At 36.7% G+C, this 21,935-nt stretch overlaps 2 protein-coding genes across 2 annotated transcripts; one reads left to right on the forward strand and one right to left on the reverse strand.

The window, feature by feature from the left end:
- The first annotated feature begins 4,106 nt into the window (after positions 1-4,106).
- LOC109096873 (myosin regulatory light chain 2B, cardiac muscle isoform) lies at positions 4,107-6,433 on the forward strand. Its single transcript, XM_042755246.1, has 7 exons — positions 4,107-4,262; positions 4,705-4,791; positions 4,880-4,955; positions 5,445-5,549; positions 5,806-5,884; positions 5,995-6,043; positions 6,217-6,433. Exons 1-7 carry the CDS (start codon positions 4,260-4,262, stop codon positions 6,319-6,321), a joined length of 504 nt encoding a protein of 167 aa, XP_042611180.1. The 5' UTR covers positions 4,107-4,259; the 3' UTR covers positions 6,322-6,433.
- On the reverse strand, positions 6,353-21,517 carry LOC109096877 (collagen alpha-1(XXVI) chain-like). Its single transcript, XM_042755248.1, has 14 exons — positions 21,095-21,517; positions 19,890-20,011; positions 19,666-19,769; positions 10,304-10,365; positions 10,094-10,212; positions 9,768-9,877; positions 9,568-9,687; positions 9,049-9,132; positions 8,921-8,964; positions 8,730-8,792; positions 8,572-8,607; positions 8,390-8,434; positions 8,212-8,287; positions 6,353-7,902 (listed from the first exon to the last, which is right to left on the reverse strand). Exons 1-14 carry the CDS (start codon positions 21,236-21,238, stop codon positions 7,784-7,786), a joined length of 1,248 nt encoding a protein of 415 aa, XP_042611182.1. The 5' UTR covers positions 21,239-21,517; the 3' UTR covers positions 6,353-7,783.
- Positions 21,518-21,935: the final 418 nt, after the last annotated feature.

Here is a 21,935-nt window from a genome sequence, read left to right on the forward strand (position 1 = left end):
TATATATATATATATATATATATATATATATATATATATATATGCATTATAATGTGTGTGAACTTTGCACATGAATTAAATGAAAATATAACATATTCTTTCATTGTCTCTTTCTTATATGTGTGTGTGTGCATGCGTGCATGTTTATGTGGTTTATGAGGACACAAATTTGTATAGTGACTGTATGTATTACAATATGAAGGTGGTTTATGAGGACACTACCTGTGTCCCCGTAATTCAAAAGGCTTAAAAAACATATTAAATGGTGTTTTTTTTTTGTTTTTGTTTTTTTAAATCTAAAAATGCACAAAGTTTTCTGTGGGGGTAGGTTTAGGGCAATAGAAAACACAGTATAAAAACCATTACGCCTATGGAAAGTCCCTGTAAACCACCAATACCAACATGTGTGTGTGTGGAGTTCATATTCTGTGGTGAATAATGCTCTTTTACTGTTGAAAGGTAATACATTTAATACACTGTCACTAATGGTGGAAACAATCAACCTTTTTTTCATGATCTTTTAACTCAATACAGGTTGTCACACTTTGACCGCTCTGATTGTAATTCAACTTTATTGTCATTGTGCAGAGTACAAGTTCACAACAAATAAAATAAAGGTAGCATCTAAGCAAGTGTGCAAACAGTAAAACAGCATTTAAGTAAGAACTGTGTTAAATAAGAAAACAACTGAGTTTACCAAAGTGCTGTACAATATCAAAACAACACAAAGATAATTGTAGTAAAATCATAGAAAACAATATATAACAGCATATTAGAAAAAAACAAGCATTTTTAACCTTAATTTACACAGCCGGATTCCACCTTCAGTTCCATTAGTTACATTCATCTGTAGAGCAGCCCTGGTTCTCACTCTCACCACCGCACACAGACACTTAAAGAGAGAGGATGGGGGGGGGGGGTTCAGTTTAGACCCCGCAGGGTGGAGTGAGAATTGGAAGCTGGGAGAGTCCCATGGGTCCTCATAAGTGCTCCTCCCCTCGGTTCCCCTCACTGAGACAGCAGGGGAGCTGCACAGGAGAGCCGGTCCCACTGGCGGTTTGTTTTTTCAGGCCCACTGGAGCCTCTGAGCACCCAACCCCCTCCTCTCTCCGCCCAGGCTTGTGCACACCTCATGGGAGCACAATTAAGAGCTGTCTCTCCTGCCTGCCGAGCTGTGGAGGACTCCCTCCTCTACCCTTCCCCTTTTTTAATCAAATAAGCCTCCTCTTGAGGCTAGTCCTCGTTTAAAAAGTCGGCATGCAGGATTAGATTTTAATTATGGAGATGCAAAGACATGGCAAATGAACATAATGAAGAGACAAGCAGAGATGTGAGGAGGGCATTGTTCTGGGGATGTGTGTGCATCTGACTGTGTCCATATGTGCATGTGATCAGTGGATCAGTGGACAGTTTCTGATATTTAGTCATAAAAAAACTCTACCATAAATACTCATATGCAACATTTGAAATGTAAATTCCTCACCTGTTGTGTAATATGTATGTTTGAAAAGTCCATGAAGATCTAACTATAGTTAGTGCAGGTAATATATTTTGTGGTGGAGGAAATATAGAAACTTACAGAGTCCTTGTACAACTGGGTAAACTGCTCCATCTGCAGGCAAACAAACTACAACTGAATACTGTTTTCATATTTTAAATATAAATACTTTAAACAGAATTTTAAATTATTATTCATGTTATGTAAATTTTTTTATTTCATGTTATATTACTTGATATTGTATGAAAATTTGCTACAAAAAAGAAATAAAAACATTTTTTTTTTACCTCAATGAATTTAGTTCTGGTTTATTACATATTCCCTATATTTGCTGCATAAAAAAAAAATCAAAAATTATATACAGTTTATTATAATTATATTAAAATTAATTATAAATATATATATACATACAATTAAAATGAATTACATAATTAATATACCAAATTAAAATGAAATCAGAAAATATAAAAATAAAATCTAATTTAAAAATATTTTTTAAAATCTAAATAAAATTCAAAATATTAACAAAAACTATGACAGTATTTTAATGATACTATAATAACACTAAAACAGTCAAACACATACATGCATATAAACACAAACTTACTTTATTGTAATGCCATTTTTTTAAAAAGTCTTAAGTACTTTGTATTTGTCTTTGTTAAACATTTTTAGTAAAAGAACAGGCCTGACACAAACACACACACACAAACCTTTTTTCACACATTATGTGCATAGACATTTTACCAGAGAGATCAAAATGTGGCCTCAGAGATTGAGGGCAGTGTATCATCATCTCTATGTTGTCATATAAAGCAGCATGTATTTACAGTACAGGCCTGTCGAGGTGTGATGGAACCATGTGGCTAATGTGAATGACAGTAAGAAGCAGCTGTAGGAAGCTGACACTTCCCCGCCAGGCTCCCGATCAGTTGTGTTATTGCCAGACCTTGACTCCTTCTCACCCCCCACCTGCCAGTCACACACCTAACATGGGCACACTCCCTGTCGTGAACACACACGCATACACACACGTACAATGCCAAGCAGGAGATCACAGCGACATTCCTAAGATCCCATGGTGCAGCTCTTCTCCACAGCTCTCTTGCCAGTGTTCGTTCAGTTGTCTGTGAGGACACTGCTAAAACCAGCTTTACACAGCCTTGCTGCCGTGCCGGATAGCTGGACAGATTATTTACGGCAGTCTGACGGCACATTACTTGGCTGTTTGTAAGAGCACATTTAAATCTGGCAAGCATGGAATGACTGGCTATATTTGTAGCGCTGAAAATGGCTTTTGTTCAGTCCAATTGTTTGCAACAGATAATAGGAGACAAAGTAGAAACAGTTTGTTCATAAGAGTTGCATGCTAAATTAAAGCCAAAGGCTTGACTGCTCTCACGTGGTAAAATGACTGGATTAAAATGGATGAGCTCCACATGTGTGTGTTCCAATAATGTGCAATCATTTTTCCCTATGCATACAGATCAATCACAATCAGAATTCACAAAAGTTCTTAATAAATAAAGGTTTTGAGAGAAAAATCCACAAGAAATGTTTGGATGGATGTTGCTTGTATCTATTTAATGTCAGTTTCCCACTGTGACAGCTTACTGTATAGTGTGACAATATAGTACTCCACCACTGGGGCATGTTGTCACAAAAGGTCAGCATGTGCAATAATGGTTAATACATGAAAATATTTATACATATGTAGAAACATTTTAATTTATTTTTAAAATAAAACTGAGAAACAGTAGCCCCAGTCTCACAAAATTATACAAAATATACTATTATACAAAATGCAATACAATCAATAGTTCAAAATAAAAAAATAAAACATCAAACTGTAGTGAGTGGAATAAATACACTGTAAAATAATGATTTTTTTTTTTAAGTTTTAAATAAATATTATTTAAGTGTGCTTCACAGTAAAACCAAGAAAAAGGTAGTTTAGTCTACTTCAAAATGTCATGTTTAATTCAATGTGTAAAATCCTACTCAAAATTAAATTACATAAATTAAATTAAATATATTGTCATATTATGTAGAAACATACATAAAACCTATTAGATATATATATGTCATGTATTATATTTATGTTATCTATTTACATCCATTTCAGCTTACTTTCTAAATCTTTGCTAAACTCACTTTCCATAGGGACATCTACTTTCTCAGATTCATTTTCCCCGAATGTTTGATTCTCCTCAAAAGCACTCAGTTAAATAAAGTTTATACACTGAATGAACCCTTGTTAGACTGGTCCTGAGCCCTGTCTGTTCTCTAAGCCTCCTGACTGTGAAAATCATTCTTGTAAGTTGGTCAAAAGTGTCTCTACTGATCATCAATATAACAAGGGCACCAAATCATGAAATCCATGTAGCAGAGACATAGCGTCATCATCTGACCAAACGCACTGATGTGAGAAGCTAGCTTGTTTCACACTGCCTTTAAATGACACATTAGATGTGTAGATGAATCTTAAGGGGTTAGGACGCTCTCAATGATCCCAAGATAGCAAAGTCCACACACTCTGATCACATCAACATGCATCTGTCCATAACAACAACTGAGGGGTGCTAGGGCAGGGTGATTCTCTATATGGCAAGTATTCTTGTATTGTTCCTCCTCCTTTGTCTAAACATAGCACAGGTGGGTCGTCAAGCCAATTGTGCCAATATATAACTGGAAACCAACGATGTCTAAGTGTCCCTCAGGCTTTTGAGACCAAGAACAGAGTAAAGAGAAGCTCTTCACAATGGTAGGCCTGCATCTCTTTGCTTTTGGACTCTTTAACATGGCAATTCTGGGGAAACCGAATAGCGTTATTCTTCAGACTGAGAGAATTTTTTCATTTATGCTAGAAAGTGCACCTTTTATGGATGTTTTAAATATTTGCATGTATTTCTAATAGTCTCTTTTGATCTTTGTCAGGAGAGCAACTTTTTTTTTTTTTTTTGTAATTTCAGAAAGGTTTTCAGTGAGTGAATATCATTGTCTGTTCCAGTTTGTGTTTAAGTTGTAGCATTTCTGAGTTAATGCAACAACATTTACTTGAACTGGGCCACTTTTTGACAGGTCTCAACTTACTCACAAATGTCTTTGAGGGTCATGCAATTTTTGCATGAATTTTGCTTCAAAATTGCATTTAAAAAGTGTAAGCCTGGACAAAATCATCTGAACCACTTTTGCTTGACTTGCAGGCACCAAAGAAGGCCAAGAAGAAGGAAGCTGCCAGCTCCAACGTATTTAGCATGTTTGAACAGTCACAGATCCAGGAGTTCAAAGAGGTTTGTCAATTCTAGGATTCACTTACCTAAACATTTTATTTTAGCATATTTTTGGTATTTACCTCTATAAATCTAAATGCTCCTCCAGGCTTTCACCATCATGGATCAGAACAGAGATGGCTTTATTGACAAAAACGACCTGAGGGACACATTTGCTGCTTTGGGTGAGTCAACCCTCACTGAATGACTGTGTACAGTGTAAATACTAGAGACACTAAAGGTCTGTGATACTTAAAGGCGTTTATCCTATTGAACTAACAAGAGTATTGTTTTAAGGATTACAGTGGCTCCTCTTTAGAGTTCTACTGAATCCTGTGAAGCCTAAATGCGATCACAGCACTATGTTTGTCACAGATTTAGATGCAAAAGTCATCATTCTATTAAACTAATGATAAATGCATATATAGCAGGGTCAAAAAATCTGAGACCACTAGAAAAAAAAGAAAAAAGAAAAAAAAAAGCTTTTATTTTGCATTTTTATTTAAAAAAAAAATGAATACATTAATTTAGAAATTTTACTGCAGAAGTTACCCAAAATATACCCGACCTTATAAACTGGTCTCATAACTATTTTATTGCACTGAACATTCTCAAGTATCAGAGGAAGTGGCATTCTGTATTAACGTATATCTTTGTATGTGCATGTTTGGCAGGACGTCTCAATGTTGGCAATGATGAGCTTGATGAGATGCTAAAGGAAGCCTCCGGCCCTATTAACTTCACCGTCTTCCTCACCATGTTTGGAGAGAAGCTCAAAGGCAAGGATCAAATTTATCAGAATTGAAATAATAATCATGTTAATGAGGTGCAAATAGCTGCAGAACCCAGCAGATATCAGGCACACTGCATACTGATATATGAATCATCTAGTTTAGCATCAGAAGCTTGGATTTTGAATGCAACTTCCCCCAGAAATGACTTATCATTTCATTGTTAATTAAGGTTTTGACATGTTTAAGAGTGTATTCGACTTATACAGAATAATCACTAATGTTACCTTTCTGTGACTGGCAGGTACAGACCCTGAGGAGACTATTCTCAATGCCTTTAAGATCTTCGACCCAGAGGGCACAGGAATCCTTAAAGGAGAAGAGTAAGTAGAATTATGCAAATGTAAAAATGTTTTAGCACATCAGCAACTTTTGACTTGAAACAGTCTCAAATGCACAGCATTTTATAGATTTCTTTTGTTTCCCCTCCCAGGATCAAATATCACCTTATGTCCCAGGCAGACAAATTTACAGAGGCTGAGGTAATATACTTTTCTTTCTTTTGAAATGAAAAAGCACAATCTGTCTGAGAAGGTGTCAGTTCAAAATTTAAATTTTATATTTAATTTAAAATTTAAAATCATTAAAATGCAATATTTGATATTAAAATACATGGAAATTGTTGAATGGATTTTAATCATTTACACTTATCTAGGTAAACCAGATGTTCACAAACTTTCCCTTGGATGTGGCTGGCAACCTGGATTACAAAAACCTGTGCTACGTCATCACCCACGGAGAGGATAAGGAACAGGAGTAAAAACTACATTTTCCATGTTTCTTCATGTTTGTTCACGTCCATTTGTTTGTTGTCCTCTCCTTAGAATCTGTACCCGCCTTTTGTCAATAAAGAGATAAAAAAAACAAAAAAACATCTAGTCTAGTTACAGTTGTTATTGCAATAAAGTGTTTTAACTTGCTCAGATACTGCCAGGCAACAATAAAAGACTTTTCAAATAAATAAAAGATTTTTCCCATAAATTTAAAAAAAAAAAAGAAATAAATCAAAAAGTCAAAGCAAAATATTTAGCTGTCAATAACGTACAACATTACCGTGGGAAACTCTTAAACATTTCTTCTTTCTTAACGCAACAAGAAGAAAAAGCCCAAGATTCTGAAAAAATTTGTTCCCTCCCGAGAGGATTAGAAAAGCTCAAACGCAACAATAAGCTTAAAGCCACACTGGCGTGTTGAATGGTGCTCTGCGAACAAGGTCAACAGGGCCTTTTGTCTCTCCGGCTATTAATAGCAGCCCTTGGTGTGTTCTGCCATTTTGGGCTTTGAGTCAATGATAAGAACAGGTGAGCAGAAGTGTATACACAATTTATTGTGGTAGGCGTTGCACTTTCTATGCAGACTATGCAGACCAAATTTAGTTTTGAAGTTCTATTCTAGTCTATTTTTTGTGTGCTGTGAGTTTTGAGATGGAAATGTTTTAATACAAACCACTGCTATATATAATAATGTGCATGGAGTCATTATAGGTCATCAATCAGAAAACAAAAAGGAAATGACAAGAACTAGGCCTAAGTCTTTATGACAAAAGATTTATTTTCAGCTTGAATGACTGTGGTATTAAATCATTATTCGTGCCATATAAAACTCATTAAGAATTGAATAGTGTCAAGAACACTTTTTTTGTGTAATCAAGTATCATCATTGTTGATTAATTAACTCAGATAACAAACCTGTCCAAAATCCTCACTTTTACTGTAATAAAAGGAATGAATTACAGTAAACAGACACTTCAAGTTGACATGAAAATCAGATTTTCTAACTTGTTTTTTTTCTGCTGACATCACTTATGGCGCACAGGCTATTGAACACTTCTAATCAATAGCAAAATAGCTAACTAGTCATCATTTTAGCAAACTCACGTTCGGTCCGACTCCATTCTGGTAAGTAGTGCCCACTTTTCACCATCCAATCATTTCCTAATGACTAAAATAAAGGCCTGCCCTTAAGTAAATGGAAGTAAAACGGGTCATGAATGGCAAAGAAAACACATTTTCGACAGGTTAATACAGTGATTTCAAAATTAAAAAAAGAAGAATATTACAATTAAACAAAATACATCAAGTAAATAAAATAGAAAAGATCAGTGCCACTCTTATCATACTCATAAACATATATGGACCTGTCCTTCAAAGCAACAGACAGGAGATAAAGGCCTTGTGGTCGCAAGTGTTTGTTATTTACTCTTCATACCCAACAGAGTCCGGCTACTCTCTGTCTGAGGTAAGAGGAGAGGAGGGTCTGGCAGCACCAACATTTTTAGCACTGCCTGCTAGCATGAAGTCCGCCAGGAAATCTATTCCAGAACCGGAGTCCAACAGAGTATCTGGGCAGAGCGACGAAAGGAAAGAAACAAAAAAAAGGGAAATTTGTTGCATAACCATGTGTGTATCTAAATACAAGCAGTTGGTCGTATATTTCTAGTCGTCTGATGTCATTTTGTATTCTTAAAAGCAATATGAACCTCAAACCTCATGAATCCTCAAAGTCATTAATAAATAATTGCTGCACACACTAAACTCTCTGGCAGCAACAGCTTTTGCCATGAGATCATAATGGCGCTCTGGAATCTAACCGCTCTCTAGTTAGAACTCATAACTGGAAATCTAGATTAATATGAATCCATAATTCTCACCATGAATGCCGATCATGTGCTCTAGAATGAGAACTCTCTCGGCCAGAATCTTCAGAGCTTCCCTCAACTGCTGCACCTGCAAGAAGGCGGGGCTTTAGCATGTGACAATAAATCATCATAACAGCACATCCAAAACTCAAAAAACGGTCCCAATTTTTTTTTTTTGCATCATCCTTACCTCTCCTGGAGTCTCTCCCAGTTCTCCTTTGGGACCCGGAACACCCTATTCACAACAAAAGAGAATAAGAATAAAGTGAATTTTATAACATATAAATTACATATAAATATATAACTTTAATAATAACAACAACTAATTAAGAAATTAAAATGCATTTATTTATTAAAAATGACAAAACTCACAGGCTGCCCTTGCTTTCCTGTTATTCCAGGGAGACCCTTTCAAAATAGAGCAATGCAGTTTAATCAGCTCAAATAAAAACAAACATATTTTTATCCAAAAAGCAAAATGTATAAGATTAAGATTTAATTTATATATAAATGTTGGCCTTATGACTTACTCTTTCTCCTGGATCTCCTTTGGGTCCCCTGTCACCTGGTGTGCCTGCAAAGCTTAAGGCAGCCTATGTTAAATGTGAATTAATCAGTATACCGTGCCTTGTACATCTATATGCACTGTCCAATTATTTATTCCATACATACATACATACTGCAAATGCATATCATAGAGCATAATAATAAAACGTCTTACATTTTTCCCTGGAACACCTGGGTGTCCAGGTGGTCCAGCAGGCCCTGTTCAACATATACAGATATAAGATTAAATGTGTAAAGAAATGGTTGGGCGGTACTAGAGGATGCTCTGATATTCTAATGTACCTGGTGGACCAGGAGGGCCGGAGGGCCCAGGAGAACCAAGAAAAGCCTGCAGGTCACGATAGGCAGCAAAATCACTATCTTCATCTGAGACATGTAAGATATGATCATACTGAGGTGAAAACAAATCAGATGTACTATTAAAAATGTAACTTCACTTGCAGCAAATGTGATTTGAGCAGCTGTACTGCTATTCTGTTCAGCAGGATTTGGTGCTCAGGTTCTGCTTTGGTTTATCCAGATTCATGCTGCTTCACAGACAGCTAACAAATGAAAGTGATTAATTGCTGAAAGACAGAAGCCAACCAGACTCTTAAACTGATCCAGATCTCCGAGGGATTTATTTAAGCTGATACTGTGCGAATGCTGCCATCTTATGGTCATGTTGAGAATAACATCTGAAAGGTTGCTGCAGTTTTTGTTTGTTTGTTTGTTTGACTTCCATTCAGTTATGCATTATTATAACACCATTATTACTTAAAATGATAAATCAGCATGTTTAATGTGGAATGTTGTACTCACACTGGGCATGTTTTTTAGCCGTTACAGTGAAAACATCTCCTCTGATGGAGAAGTGCCCTGGGGGCCCAGGTGGCCCAGGAAGGCCTCTTTCACCTTGTGGTCCTTGCAGCCCTTGAGGTCCTGTAGAGTAAGCAGTGGAGCTCAATGCAAGAAAATATTTCTTTTAATACTCCCAGTCAAGGCAAAGAAATAATTCTTACCTCTAGGTCCTACAGGACAGGGTTTTCCAGAAAACCCTATCTTTCCTAAAGGTCCGGGAGGTCCAGGGGGACCTGGCGGCCCAACTGGTCCTGGTTGTCCTCTTGGTCCTGGAAATAGAAGTTAATTTACCAGTTTAATTATGAATTATAATGATGAATTCTGAAATATATATATATATCTTATTTATCTAAATAACATATATACAAATATATAAAATATATGAAATTACTCATCATAAAGAAGAGTTTAGCAACACATTATTTTCTTTATAAAATATATGAAATTACTCATCATAAATCTTATTTTCACCACATTATTTTCTTCAATGGCATTGGGTGTTATTGGTGAGGGGTGTGTCCTGTCTACCTCATTATCAGCTGTTCTCTCAGGTGATTGGTTGGACAGAGGGAGAGGAGGGGCCTCAGCATCTCTGAGTAACATTATCTGTTAAAAAAAAAAAGCAAAGCCACAAGCTTACTATTTTAATTTTTATGTGACTGGTTAATTTATGAGGTTACATACATTTCTATCTTACCTGAGCTTCAATGACACTCATGCGCTCTTTGATGTCAGCATACCCAGTACAGTTCATGCACTCTAAATGGATGAATGCAAAAAGAGATGTCAAGGTAACATAACAGCAGAGAAAGGGGAATTTCTAACCATAAAAAGTGTAACAGCACTGAGTGAATGGATTAAGCAAATGCTATAAATCCCTCGGCCATCTGTTATGTCATAAGTCAAATTCAATTCAGTTAAATTCAAGTTTATTTGTAACCTAAAGAATGTGTTTTGCTCCGTTTTTGCAATATTATAACTGTACTGTATACTAGTCAAAGTGGTAAACAGTTTGCATGTGATGTTCTCACGAGTTAACTTATAGACACATTCATTCATTCTGTATTTAAAATTCCAAGGAGGTTTCCAGTGTCACAGGACTGTAGTCCAAAAATGAAATAAATCCCAAAACCTCAGTGTGAAACCAAAATAACTGTTGTATGACAGTTGTATTAACAACAAAACATTTGTTAGAGAGACACTAAATGAGTTCAGTTACAGCTTTGGTTAACATCTCTCCTTAGGGTAGAATAAGGAACAGGAAAACCAGATGCTGGCAAGCCATGAATTTCCATTTGCATGGAATCCTAGTGAAGGGAAATATCTCACTCTGGGTTTCCCCAACATTCACCTTTCTCATTTAAGAGAGATTCTCTTCACACAGCATTGGGCTGGTCAGGGTGAAGACAACCACAAAGTGCTGGATCTCTCTATGGAAGAAGACTGATCTTCCAAGACAGCAGAGATTTGGGAATTATTTGGCATGAAATGAGATGATGATGAATGGCAGGTGATCTTTCAGCGGTGACATTTCATATGTGAAATGCAATACAGCCATTTTTTACCTAATGATGATATTACAAATTAAATATCTCCAGATGGTGAGATCAGAAATAAAATTTTAGGACACAATTCAGAAAAATAAAAAGTGTTTGAGATGCAATGTCTAAAACTGATCTACTGTAATGTAAAGATGAACTGCCATTCCCATTTTACACATAATTTGATGTATGAGACAATTCAAAGATTTTGATTCTGTAAGATTTAAGAAAAAAACGTATTCAGCAAGGACAGTTTAAACTGGTCAAAAGTGACAGTAAATAATGTTTACTAATAATGTTCATAATGTTTTTTTGAACTTTTTATACATTGAAGAATCCATAAAACAATGTATCATGGTTTCCACAAAAATATTAAGCAGCACAACTTTTTTCATCATTGATAATAATAAGAAATGCTTACTGAACACAAATCAGCATATCAGAATGATTTTTGAAGGATCATGTGACACTGAACGCTGGAGTAATGACTGCTGATAATTCATCTTTGCCATTCCAAGAGTAAATTACATTTGAAAATATATTAAAATAGAAAACAGTTATTTGAAATTGTAATAGTATTTCACAAAACTGTTGTTTTTACAACATTTACTGTATTATCAAATAAATGCAGCCTTGATAAGCATCAAAATTATTCTTTAAAACAATTATTTGAAAGTGATACAAAGTAGAACAGGACCTGTTTTATTTAGGAACTAAACACAAACTAATTTACTAAAAAAATCCTTAATTTATAGGAGTGGGTTTGAAAGCACAGGAACAGAACATTACATTCTGAAAGACATAAATGACCTAAAACAGTGCAGGACACTTTTTTTCCTTCATTAAAATAAATCCACCTTTCACTATTTTGAAAACAGCTGAACTACTGTTCAATTTGGGTAGTTAATGGACCAAAGTTAGTGGTGTCACTATTTTTAGTTATATACTCTCCAACACTGCAATTCTATTTTTTTCCAATGAGACGTTTACAGCTACAAGTTTCATCATCTGCTGTCAATTGACTGCAATACAGACTCAAGACCACAAGCATGTCACAGTGTCATCAAAGGACAGTCTGGATGCCAGACCTCATGAAGGGACATTAGCTCATTCCATAAAGTGCAAAGGAACAAATTTGTCACTCTTCACCACAATATGCACATCCAACAGAACAAAAAAGTTAACATGTCTCTGTTTTTCTGGGTGGAAAGACATAAGGACTGTGCTAACTGCATGTCTGCTTTTGGAGGAAACACCCATGATGGTAAACCCAAAGGATGTCATTCACTCTATATCTGTATTGCTCAGAAAAAATGCTAATTTTATCATATTTACTTTGTAAGGCACTGGGTGATGTATGATAGAAAGCTGTGTGCAAGTTGTCAGACTATGCAAATGCAGAATGAAATGTTCAGCTGTCTGACATGCCTGTTCTCCACATGCACTGGCCATAACGCACAGCTCTGCTGGATACCAGACTGCTCTCAGATCAGTGGACAGCCGAACACTGGGGTATTCTGGAAAAACACCCAACGGATGAGCTGTAAAGAAGCACAGCACAATGGGATCTGCAGATACTGAAACTCTATGCTTTTTGCAGATGTGAGGGAGGCTTAAAACTGCCCATTTTTGGAACTAGCACAACGGTTTTATAAAAACTGACATGGTTAATAAAGTTATGCAAACATGTGCCAGCGCAGACATCAGTGATGTATTGATGTACCAAACCAGAGTGTGACTTGTGTCTTAGGAGAAGTACAAATACACAAATCATACATGCAAGCTGACCACATTAAGACTCCACACCCATTAACAGCATTTTGGCAGAGACAGATGGGGCTTTCAGAGATTATGAAGACACGAGATACTTCAGTATATTCTTCTGGGTGAATTCAGTTTATAAAAGGGGTTTATTGGTAAACTGCGAAGCAATGAAATCGTTTCAGATAGAATTAGAATTATCTGTATTGCCAGATCTAAAGATTTACGTCATGATACTGTTTTTAGACTAATATGCATAGCCTACACTCTCAGAAAAAAAGGTACAAAAGCTGTTACTGAGACAGCAACTTTTCAAAAGGTACTAATATGTACACTTAAATAAATATGTAAATTTTTACCTTTAGGCTGATGATACATGAGGCAACTTTTTGAGCAATGTTGCTGGGCAAAATTGCTCAAAAAGTTGCCCCATGTATCATCAGCCTTAAGGTACTAAAATGCAAACTTTAGGGGTAAATACGGTGCACAGATGTATCTACTGAAAGGCTAATGTCCCAGTGACAGCTTTTGTACCTTTCTTTCCAAGAGTGTATGTTCTTACACTGGCAGTACGGGAATCAAACAAGCAAGTTGGTGACTAGGTGTTAGTTGGACAGTCCGAGTGGATCAGATGCGTTTCTTGGTCTGAAAAGTTGATAAATCATAAAGGCCAAGATATACTTCAAGTGAAATCGAAGAAAGAACTAGTATGACATCATTTTGAATAAAAGCATGCCAAAACAAAGTTTGTTTCAGTAGTTTGCCAAACAGGTTAATTCTCACTGCTAATCACCAGATTACAGTATGTCATTTCTTAGACACTGCACATCCCGCCAAACACTGAATGAACATGTTCAGTCAGCAAAAACAAGCACTGGCTGATGCCAGCAGACGCTGACAGGGATAACACACTGATCTGACAAAATCCAATGAATGTGTTTGTTGGCGTCTATCTGTGCAGTCTGAATTAGTTGAATTAGCAGATTGTGCCCTAAAAATGACTTGAAATAATTTGCAAATTGCTTATATTCATCATGGGTTAAATACAATTTTGGGTTCACTGTCGTACAAGCTATCCTAACGAACAGGTAGACTTCAGTGGCATGACCATTTGTGCTCCACCACAGAAATGAGATGATCTCACCCGTTACAGGCAGCTGAGGGGGCTGCAGCACACGCGTCCTCATCAATCATGAGATAATACACCACAGACATCCCATTTTCCCACAGCCACTCTCACAGCTAGGGGTACTGATCACAATCTCAATTTAAAGGAATTTGTAGAGCAGGTGATAGATTTGAACCTCTGCCAGGCCTTCTGGAAACCTGGTATGGGGGTTGTAAGAAAGACAGCTGGAGCTGACTATATAGATATAGATAAGACGCTGACCAGGGAATTATGGGAAGTTTGAGTACCCAAGTAATTCTGCTGATGGGAATTGTTCCCATGAATGACTAATGACTTTAGTTTAGCAATCAGGGTTTAGTGGTTGGGATCCAGGAACCCCAAAGGAGCCATGATATTATGTATTACTGTAAAATGAATAAGTTTGTGTGTACTTTTCAGGAACCACAACTTTTTGTTTAGATTTCCTTTTAGGGATATAACTCCCCAAACCACTGTTATTTGCACCATGAAGACTAATTAAGTAAACAAAGTAGAGCTGCACCAAATGTTAAAAACAATTTAAGACGACACAAACATTTTACAAAATGTATTTTTTTAACTGTTAAAATTAATGTTAACTTAAGATATAAGATATATATATATATATTTATATTTAGATAAGTAATATTTATTGATAAATGTGCTTTACAAATACATCTAAATTGAACTGAATGTTTCTTCTCTGCTATTGTATTGATAGAGCAATACTCTAATAGTGGAAAAAAGATACACTGTCTTGTGCTGTATTATGCAAATAAGTAAAAACGTTTACCAGATAATAATGAGATATTTTCAGTAGTTCATTAGTTTTCAGTTTCAGTTTTCAGAAACAACATGTATTTCTAAACAACTGTTCGGCTTTGAGGTCGGTAAGATTTTATTGTTTAGTGTCTATAAGTTTTCTGAAATCTCATGCTCACCAAAGTTGCATTTATTTGAATACAATAAAAAACAGTGATATCATGAAATATTATTAGAATTTAAAATAGCTGTTGTCTGTTTCAATATACTTTAAAGTTTCATTTATTCCTGTGATGGAAAAGCTGAATTTTCAGCATCATTACTCCTGTTTTCAGTGTCACATGATCCTTCAAAAATCATTCTAATATGCTGATTTGCTGCTCAAGAAACATTTGAATGAAAGTGTGTTATCACAAAAAGCTTGAAAACTCCTGGGTTATGAGAAATCAATTGAAATACATTGAATCTAAAAGCATAACCAAGTCTCATATTAGATTGTCGAAGATTTTTGATTTGTTGCATGCTATCTCTGGGAGTTCCTCTCTAGTTACAATTAGAATATGGTTATGGGACAAAGGATCTCTTACAGCTGTCGATCCCAGCTGCAACCACCCTCCCACACCTCAACAGCTTTGCACCAGTGCATTCCTTGATGTCTACTCCTTCTTAGTCAAACATAAAGCTATCCTTTTCACATAGTCAAACACAACTGATCGAAATATATCCAAGTTCTTGATATATTAAAATGGAATTTTTTTGAGCTAAAGAGAGGAACTGGCCTCAATATATAAGGAATGCATTAAAACAAAGTTAACCTAGGGAGGGACAGCAACAAAACATCCAGCATTTTGCTGACTAATCTGATGGATGGGAAAAGAGCTCTTTGTCTGGGCTGCATTAATGAACAAACAACTTCATCACACTGGTATCTCTTAATACAAGGCACATGAATTTATGACACTGTACATTCCTGAAGGACAAAACATCACTAAAGTGGTTGAACATGACCTCAACTAGTAACACAGTTCTCAAAAACTGGCAAACTGAGCTGAATAAACAGTCAAACCACAACTCCAGGGGAGCATGAATCAGTTTAAAAGTTTCTTATTGCATTTCTGTTTACATACATGGTTGGATTGGCTTGTTCTTACAACCAAGCTTTGAATCCTGCCAGAAGTCAACAGAGAAAGTGCTGTGGAATGAGAGACATTGGTAACAGTTGTGGTGATCGGTTGGATGCACAGCGTTACCACGGATGACAGTGAAGACCAATCAGAATTAAATATTCAGACTTTTTTGCACAAAATGCGTAGTTGCATTCCACTGCACTTCACTTCCATTGTTTCTCTACGTAAAAATGCGCAGATGTGTTTGACAATTGTGCTCGCATCTTGCCTCTTTTGCATGGCACAGCATTCTGAAAATGCAAAGCTGAAGTTAAAATAATTTTAAAAAAATAATCTTAAGACCGTTCTTTTTCATTCTACTGCTTGCGTATCTCACATTTTTTAATGCATTCCATATTTTTCATTTGCGTTCTAATTGCACCTCCATTGTTTTTCTATGTAAACGTACTAGACAGATGTGTTTCACCATTACAGCATCTCAGGCATGATATGAGGTTCTAAAAATGTGACTCTTAATTAAAATAACTTCAACATTACAAAAAAACCCACATTGCATTCCTTCCCTGCATCTTGCTTAGTTAAACACAAAAATGCATTCTGTGCAAATCAACCCTTTGAACCCTTCAAAGTTTGTCATATAGGTTACACTTTGTTTTGATAGCACACTTTAGACATTCTACTAACTATAAGTAATGTTTTGCAACTACATGTCAAATAACTCTCATTAGAGTAATAGTAGACGGTTATATTAGGGTTAGGGTTAGTAGAATGAGTTGACATCCTTGCAAAATTACTTATAATCAGATTATTATTTACAGATTATTAATATTATAAAATAAAGTGTTAGCAGATATTAAGTAGACAATCTATTAGTTATTTGTGTTATTTTAACCTTGCATTAAAATAATACAGTTGCCGTTAAAGCAATTTGGATATGCTAAAATAATATTCGCTATGATATCAAGTACATGTACAAGTTTACTCTGCTAATGTTAACTTCCATGTTCCAAACCTGGGAATATAAAAAGGGTCCATAATGAGTGAAATGAGACACAGCATTCTTTGTTAGGCCTCATTACACATGACATCTAGAAATGCTGGGATCTCACACAGACTGACTTTGACCTAACTTGAGCTGTTTGACTGTGAGTCACAATCCAAATTCCAAAAATATGTTCTTAAATAAACCAAACACAGAGGGGCCTGAGACCCGGGGGATCAACAGCCTCAGGCTGAAGCTATGAGCCCAATGGAAAAGGATAAAAAGGAGGGAGGAAGGAGGAAGGATAGGGGAATGAAGATTTCTGATTTATTTACCATGTCAGAGATCATGGTGCCCTTGGATTTTAGTCAAACTAAATCATCTGCATCTCACAGGGGAAGATCTGAAAAGAGACACTGCAGACAGGCCAGTCTGTCTTTTATTGGGGTGGGTTGGGGTGGGGGGGGGTCATTAAACCATCCCCATCCAGAAAAACATGAGAATGTGTGTCATGGGTAAATTATCTCTATTGGATCAGAAATTATTTGGACTCTTGTGACCTCTACCGCATCTAACTGTACTATGTCAAATGAATCAAAATGAATAAAAAGAGCTCACTCATTTCCTCAAATATTTTCTTCCAGCTATTTATTTCAGTGTCAATTAAAATATATTTACCCAATACATGCAAAGACCCAGAGCTGTGCTGGTTTTGATTATGATTATCTCTCTAGGATAACAGTAACGTGAGTCAGTAGGGAGTGTAACTGCGCTCATATGACATTGCTTGATAATATTCCTATTGAGATCTCAGATTTTTTTGCAGATTGACTGCAGATTTTTGTGTCAAGGCAAATCTGAGTTGTGTTTTGTAACATAGTCTTAATGCATTTTCTCCTGGTTAATATAGAAACATGTTTATGGATGTGTTGCACTAAAGTGTTTGGTGTTCATATAGTGAGAAAGGAAATACATTCAGACGAGCATATAGATATGACTCATTCGTTTTGGGATTTCACCCAGATGATTGATTTCCACAATCAGATCAGCTGTTGTCACCCACACAATAAATGTAAGGGATCTTTCCTTGTTGATAAGAGACTTACATTTTAAAAAAAAGAACCACCCACCAAACCATGCCAAGTCAAATGTGAGTGGTGTCTGTTTGTGCAAATCTCTTGCTAGATGCTTGGGTAGTCTGGGTAGTTGCCAGGCCATTGCTGTGCGGTTGCTAGGGTGTTCAGAGTGGTTGCTAGTGTTCTGAGTAGCTATGTGGTTGTTGCTTTCACAAATCAAAAGAGGCCAACCTTGAAATATCTATGCCTGGGTGTTCTGGGCAGTTGCCAGGACATTGCTATGCAGCTGCTAGGGTGTTCTTAGTGGTTGCTAGGGTATTGCTATGCGGTTGCTAGGGTAGTCTGGGTGGCTTTTATATAGCTGCTGGCTTATCAACTATAATCAAAAGAGGCCAACCATGAAATATTTATTAATGGGTGTTCTAGGTGGTTGCCAGGGTGATGCTATGTGGTTGTTAGGGTGTTCGCTAGGGTGTTCTGTATGGTTTCTGTGTGTTTGCTTGTTTACACAAGTCAAAAGAGACCAACCACAAAATCTCTACGATAATCTAGGTATGTTTTGCTTGTCTTAAGCCCGGGCTCACACTACAAGAGTTTTAGGCCATTTAGCCCTGATTTTCCTCTCCCGAGAATCAAAGAAAAAATCTTTTCAAGGTCCTCGATCGGTTCCAATGTTCAGCACGGATTGTAATGGTGTAATGTGAGGCATTTACAGATCGAATCTTGCACATCCCCATCTGCTCGCACACAAATTGAAGGCCACCCTGAATGATATCAAACATGTTGATATTTTGGATTTTAAATCAGGATGATGACACTATGATTACATCAGTACTTTCACAAGAGCCAATACACAACCACAAAACAAGCTGCTGTACAGGTCTGTCGGATAGTGGAGATGGAGTAACTGCTTCTAGAAGTTTTGCAATAATGCAACAGTCTGTATAATGTGTCGAAAACGTACCACAACCGTTAAGGACAAAGAGTGTACAAAGTTACTAGAATGCTGGCTAACATATGTAAACTTTGCTGAAACGTCAATGACAATCTGCTGCATGAAATGATATGAGGCGTTCCCTCTGGCATGATAATTATAATAAAAATCTTGTAGTTTGTGATGCACCACCATTTTCAAATCTTGTAGTGTGTGCATATTTAATATTTGAAGGAAGAAAATCTGCTAAGACTCTCCATATGTGTGTGCTTCAACCAGATTTCATAATCGGTTAGGATCTTAAAACCCCTGTAATGTGGCCAGGCTTTAGCAAACACCACTAATAAATGTTTATTTAATTGCCTGGGTGTTCTGGGTGGTTGTCAGGGCTGTCCTTGGGGGGGGGTTCAACTGGTCCGGCCACACCGGGCCCCGCGGTTGAGGGGGCCCCATGGCAAATGGACCGAGGGGGTCTATACCCCGATGCCTGGGTTTTCAGGGTGGTTGCAAGGGCATTGTTATCTGATTATTAGGGTCACAAGTCAAAAGAGGCCAACCATAAAATCTCTATGATAGTTGTGCTATGTTTTGCTTGTCTTAGCAAACACCCCTAATAAATGTCTATGTAATTGGCTCACAACACCTAACAATTCCTTTGTCTTACAGTCATTCAAATGATTCAGTAATGCTTCAGTGAACTTGAAATCAGCAAAAAATGAGCTCCATCACCCTCTCTGCAGTCTTCCCCATGGAATCCTGGACAACATCGCCATTCCAGAGAAGTGATTTTCCTGTAGGTCACTCTGTACACGGGTCTCACCAGAGACCTGTAGCTGGGAGAATACAGAGGCAAAGCATGCACAGAGTCTGTTACTTGTCGTCCAAGTTAATGTGAGAGTGAATAGCAGAGTATAGCCCAGTGTATACCATGAGATCATTTCTTTTCTCTGTACCTGATTAGGTTTGAACATGGTCCAGGCCATCGGCAACTCTGAAACAGCCGCTGCACAACAGTCTCTGTCCCATTTTGCGTCTGGCATGAAACGGTCTTCTGTACTGTGTACTGGCACCAGTTTTATTCATTCCATTTTGAATAAACAATGACAATGACAAAGACCAGACAAATCAGAATACTGCAAAATCAAGAATTAAACAGAAAAAAAAAAAACAATGGAGAAATGAATGTGCAAATTTATTTACATATCAGACAATAAGGAATTAAATCATGGAAAATAAGAGAATTAGGTAGAGAGCCTGAGATTTCCTTTTCACAAAACTCAGATTGATGGCAATGCAAACAGTTAAGTGGCTTCAATATATTTAGTGCCATAATGTTTCTTCATAAATCTCCTTTACTTCAAAAGCGAGATAAAATACAGCTCCGTGGACTGAGGGTCCTCCGAGAGACCCTCTCAGTGGCACAAGCATATCTTTTTTTCCTTTACCACAGGAGACTGAATGATTTATTCTCTCCCGACATTCATATAACACCCAAAAGAGTCTGAAAGACATTCTTGAAGAGAACTAAAACAACAATAAAAAAAACAACAATGTGTGCCTGCATCTGCATGCTTTGTTTTTTAAACTCAATCTGGGAAACTTCCCTTCTGAGACATCTCAAATGATTCAAAACACACCAGGACTGTGACACTGCACTGTTTGTTTCATTATTCAAGTCGCCGTTCAGAATTTTTTCACAGGACAGACTGTGAGGAGTTGTGACCGGACCACAGACATATGAGAAGCTCCACACGTCTAGACTAAAGAGCTCAACCTCAACCGCATGTAAAACCATTAAATATTTTGCCCACTGTCTTTTAGGAAAAAGAATGCTTCATTTTTGACATAAACAAAAATTTTGCCATTGTTTCAGTTTATAGTTTTTCTAGGAACTTAATTAGGGGGCCCTCAGGGGCCTCCACAGACGTGTTTAGGACAGACAGACAGACAGATAGAAAAGTTGCAAGCCACAGAAACAGTTGTGAATATCTAGAAATAAAAATTAGACAGTAATAGAATTGTTTAACTATTCCAAGTTTATCGAGTTGATTTACCTTAATCCATAATTCTGCAGAATAATAAGGCTTTAATAATTTTTAATAATAATAATTTAATAATCTTCATAACCTAAAGTTTATTGCAGCCGGTGACAGGTTTACCTGTTGAGTGTGTTTGCTCCAGTGTTGTGTTCCGACACTGTGCGCTGCAGTCTCACTGGAACCTGATAGATAGCTGCGGAAGCTTTAAAAGCACGAAAGGAAAACATGAAAATACAAAGAAGTTTCCAAAATCCCTCACGCATGGTCCGACGTCTAACAGCTCTTGCCTTATTCCCTGTGCTTTATCTGATGTTATCCTGCTCAGACGAGTTGTGTTAAACGCCTGAGTGAGTTATTGAGAGACCTGACGGGTGAGGAGAGACAATCACTGACTAGAGTAAAATACAATCCCCTCTTCTGGAGTCAAACACTGGCTGTGTCTCATAACCTATCTGACTGACTATCTAGTACCTTCTACATCAGAGTCAGCATTGCCAAAAATGCTGCAGGCGTGTTTGACATTTAAAACGCGGTCTAGGTAGGTATTAAGATACTGTATAATCATGTGCCAAATCAAGTACAGGGAGTTCTAATATGTATTAAGTAAATAACTCAGATGTTTCAAATATATAATGACGATACGTAACATAGCCTATATACTGTATATATAAAACAAAGAGCTAAGATTTTTTTATTTATTTATTTTATGAAAAATGGGGCTTCAGCGCCACATGCAGGTCAAAACGACAAGTTTTGAATTGAATCCCCATACAAAATTTAAATAATTATATAGAATTTTTTTTAATATACGCTACCAACCAATTGGGGCTGGTAGATTTTCCAGTGTTTTTGAGTACAGTACACATAATAATATTTTTACTGTGTTATATTTGAAAATATTCGAAAAAAGCAATTTGATGTGATGTAAAGCTGAATGTTCTGCAGACATTATTCCAGTCT

Source organism: Cyprinus carpio, unplaced genomic scaffold (assembly GCF_018340385.1).
Source record: "Cyprinus carpio isolate SPL01 unplaced genomic scaffold, ASM1834038v1 S000006658, whole genome shotgun sequence".
NCBI classification, from domain to species: Eukaryota; Metazoa; Chordata; class Actinopteri; order Cypriniformes; family Cyprinidae; genus Cyprinus; species Cyprinus carpio.

Bases quoted from the DNA above. Each gene is read 5' to 3' on its own strand.
- LOC109096873 (XM_042755246.1), top strand. The intron at 4,956-5,444 runs GTGAGTCAACCC...CATGTTTGGCAG, and splicing joins GGACACATTTGCTGCTTTGG to GACGTCTCAATGTTGGCAAT. The intron at 6,044-6,216 runs GTAATATACTTT...ACACTTATCTAG, and splicing joins ACAAATTTACAGAGGCTGAG to GTAAACCAGATGTTCACAAA.
- LOC109096877 (XM_042755248.1), bottom strand. From the start codon at position 21,238: ATGCGTGAGGGATTTTGGAAACTTCTTTGTATTTTCATGTTTTCCTTT. The intron at 8,965-9,048 runs GTACATTAGAAT...TATGTTGAACAG, and splicing joins CGGCCCTCCTGGTCCACCAG to GGCCTGCTGGACCACCTGGA. The intron at 8,608-8,729 runs GTAAGTCATAAG...CTATTTTGAAAG, and splicing joins AAGGAGATCCAGGAGAAAGA to GGTCTCCCTGGAATAACAGG.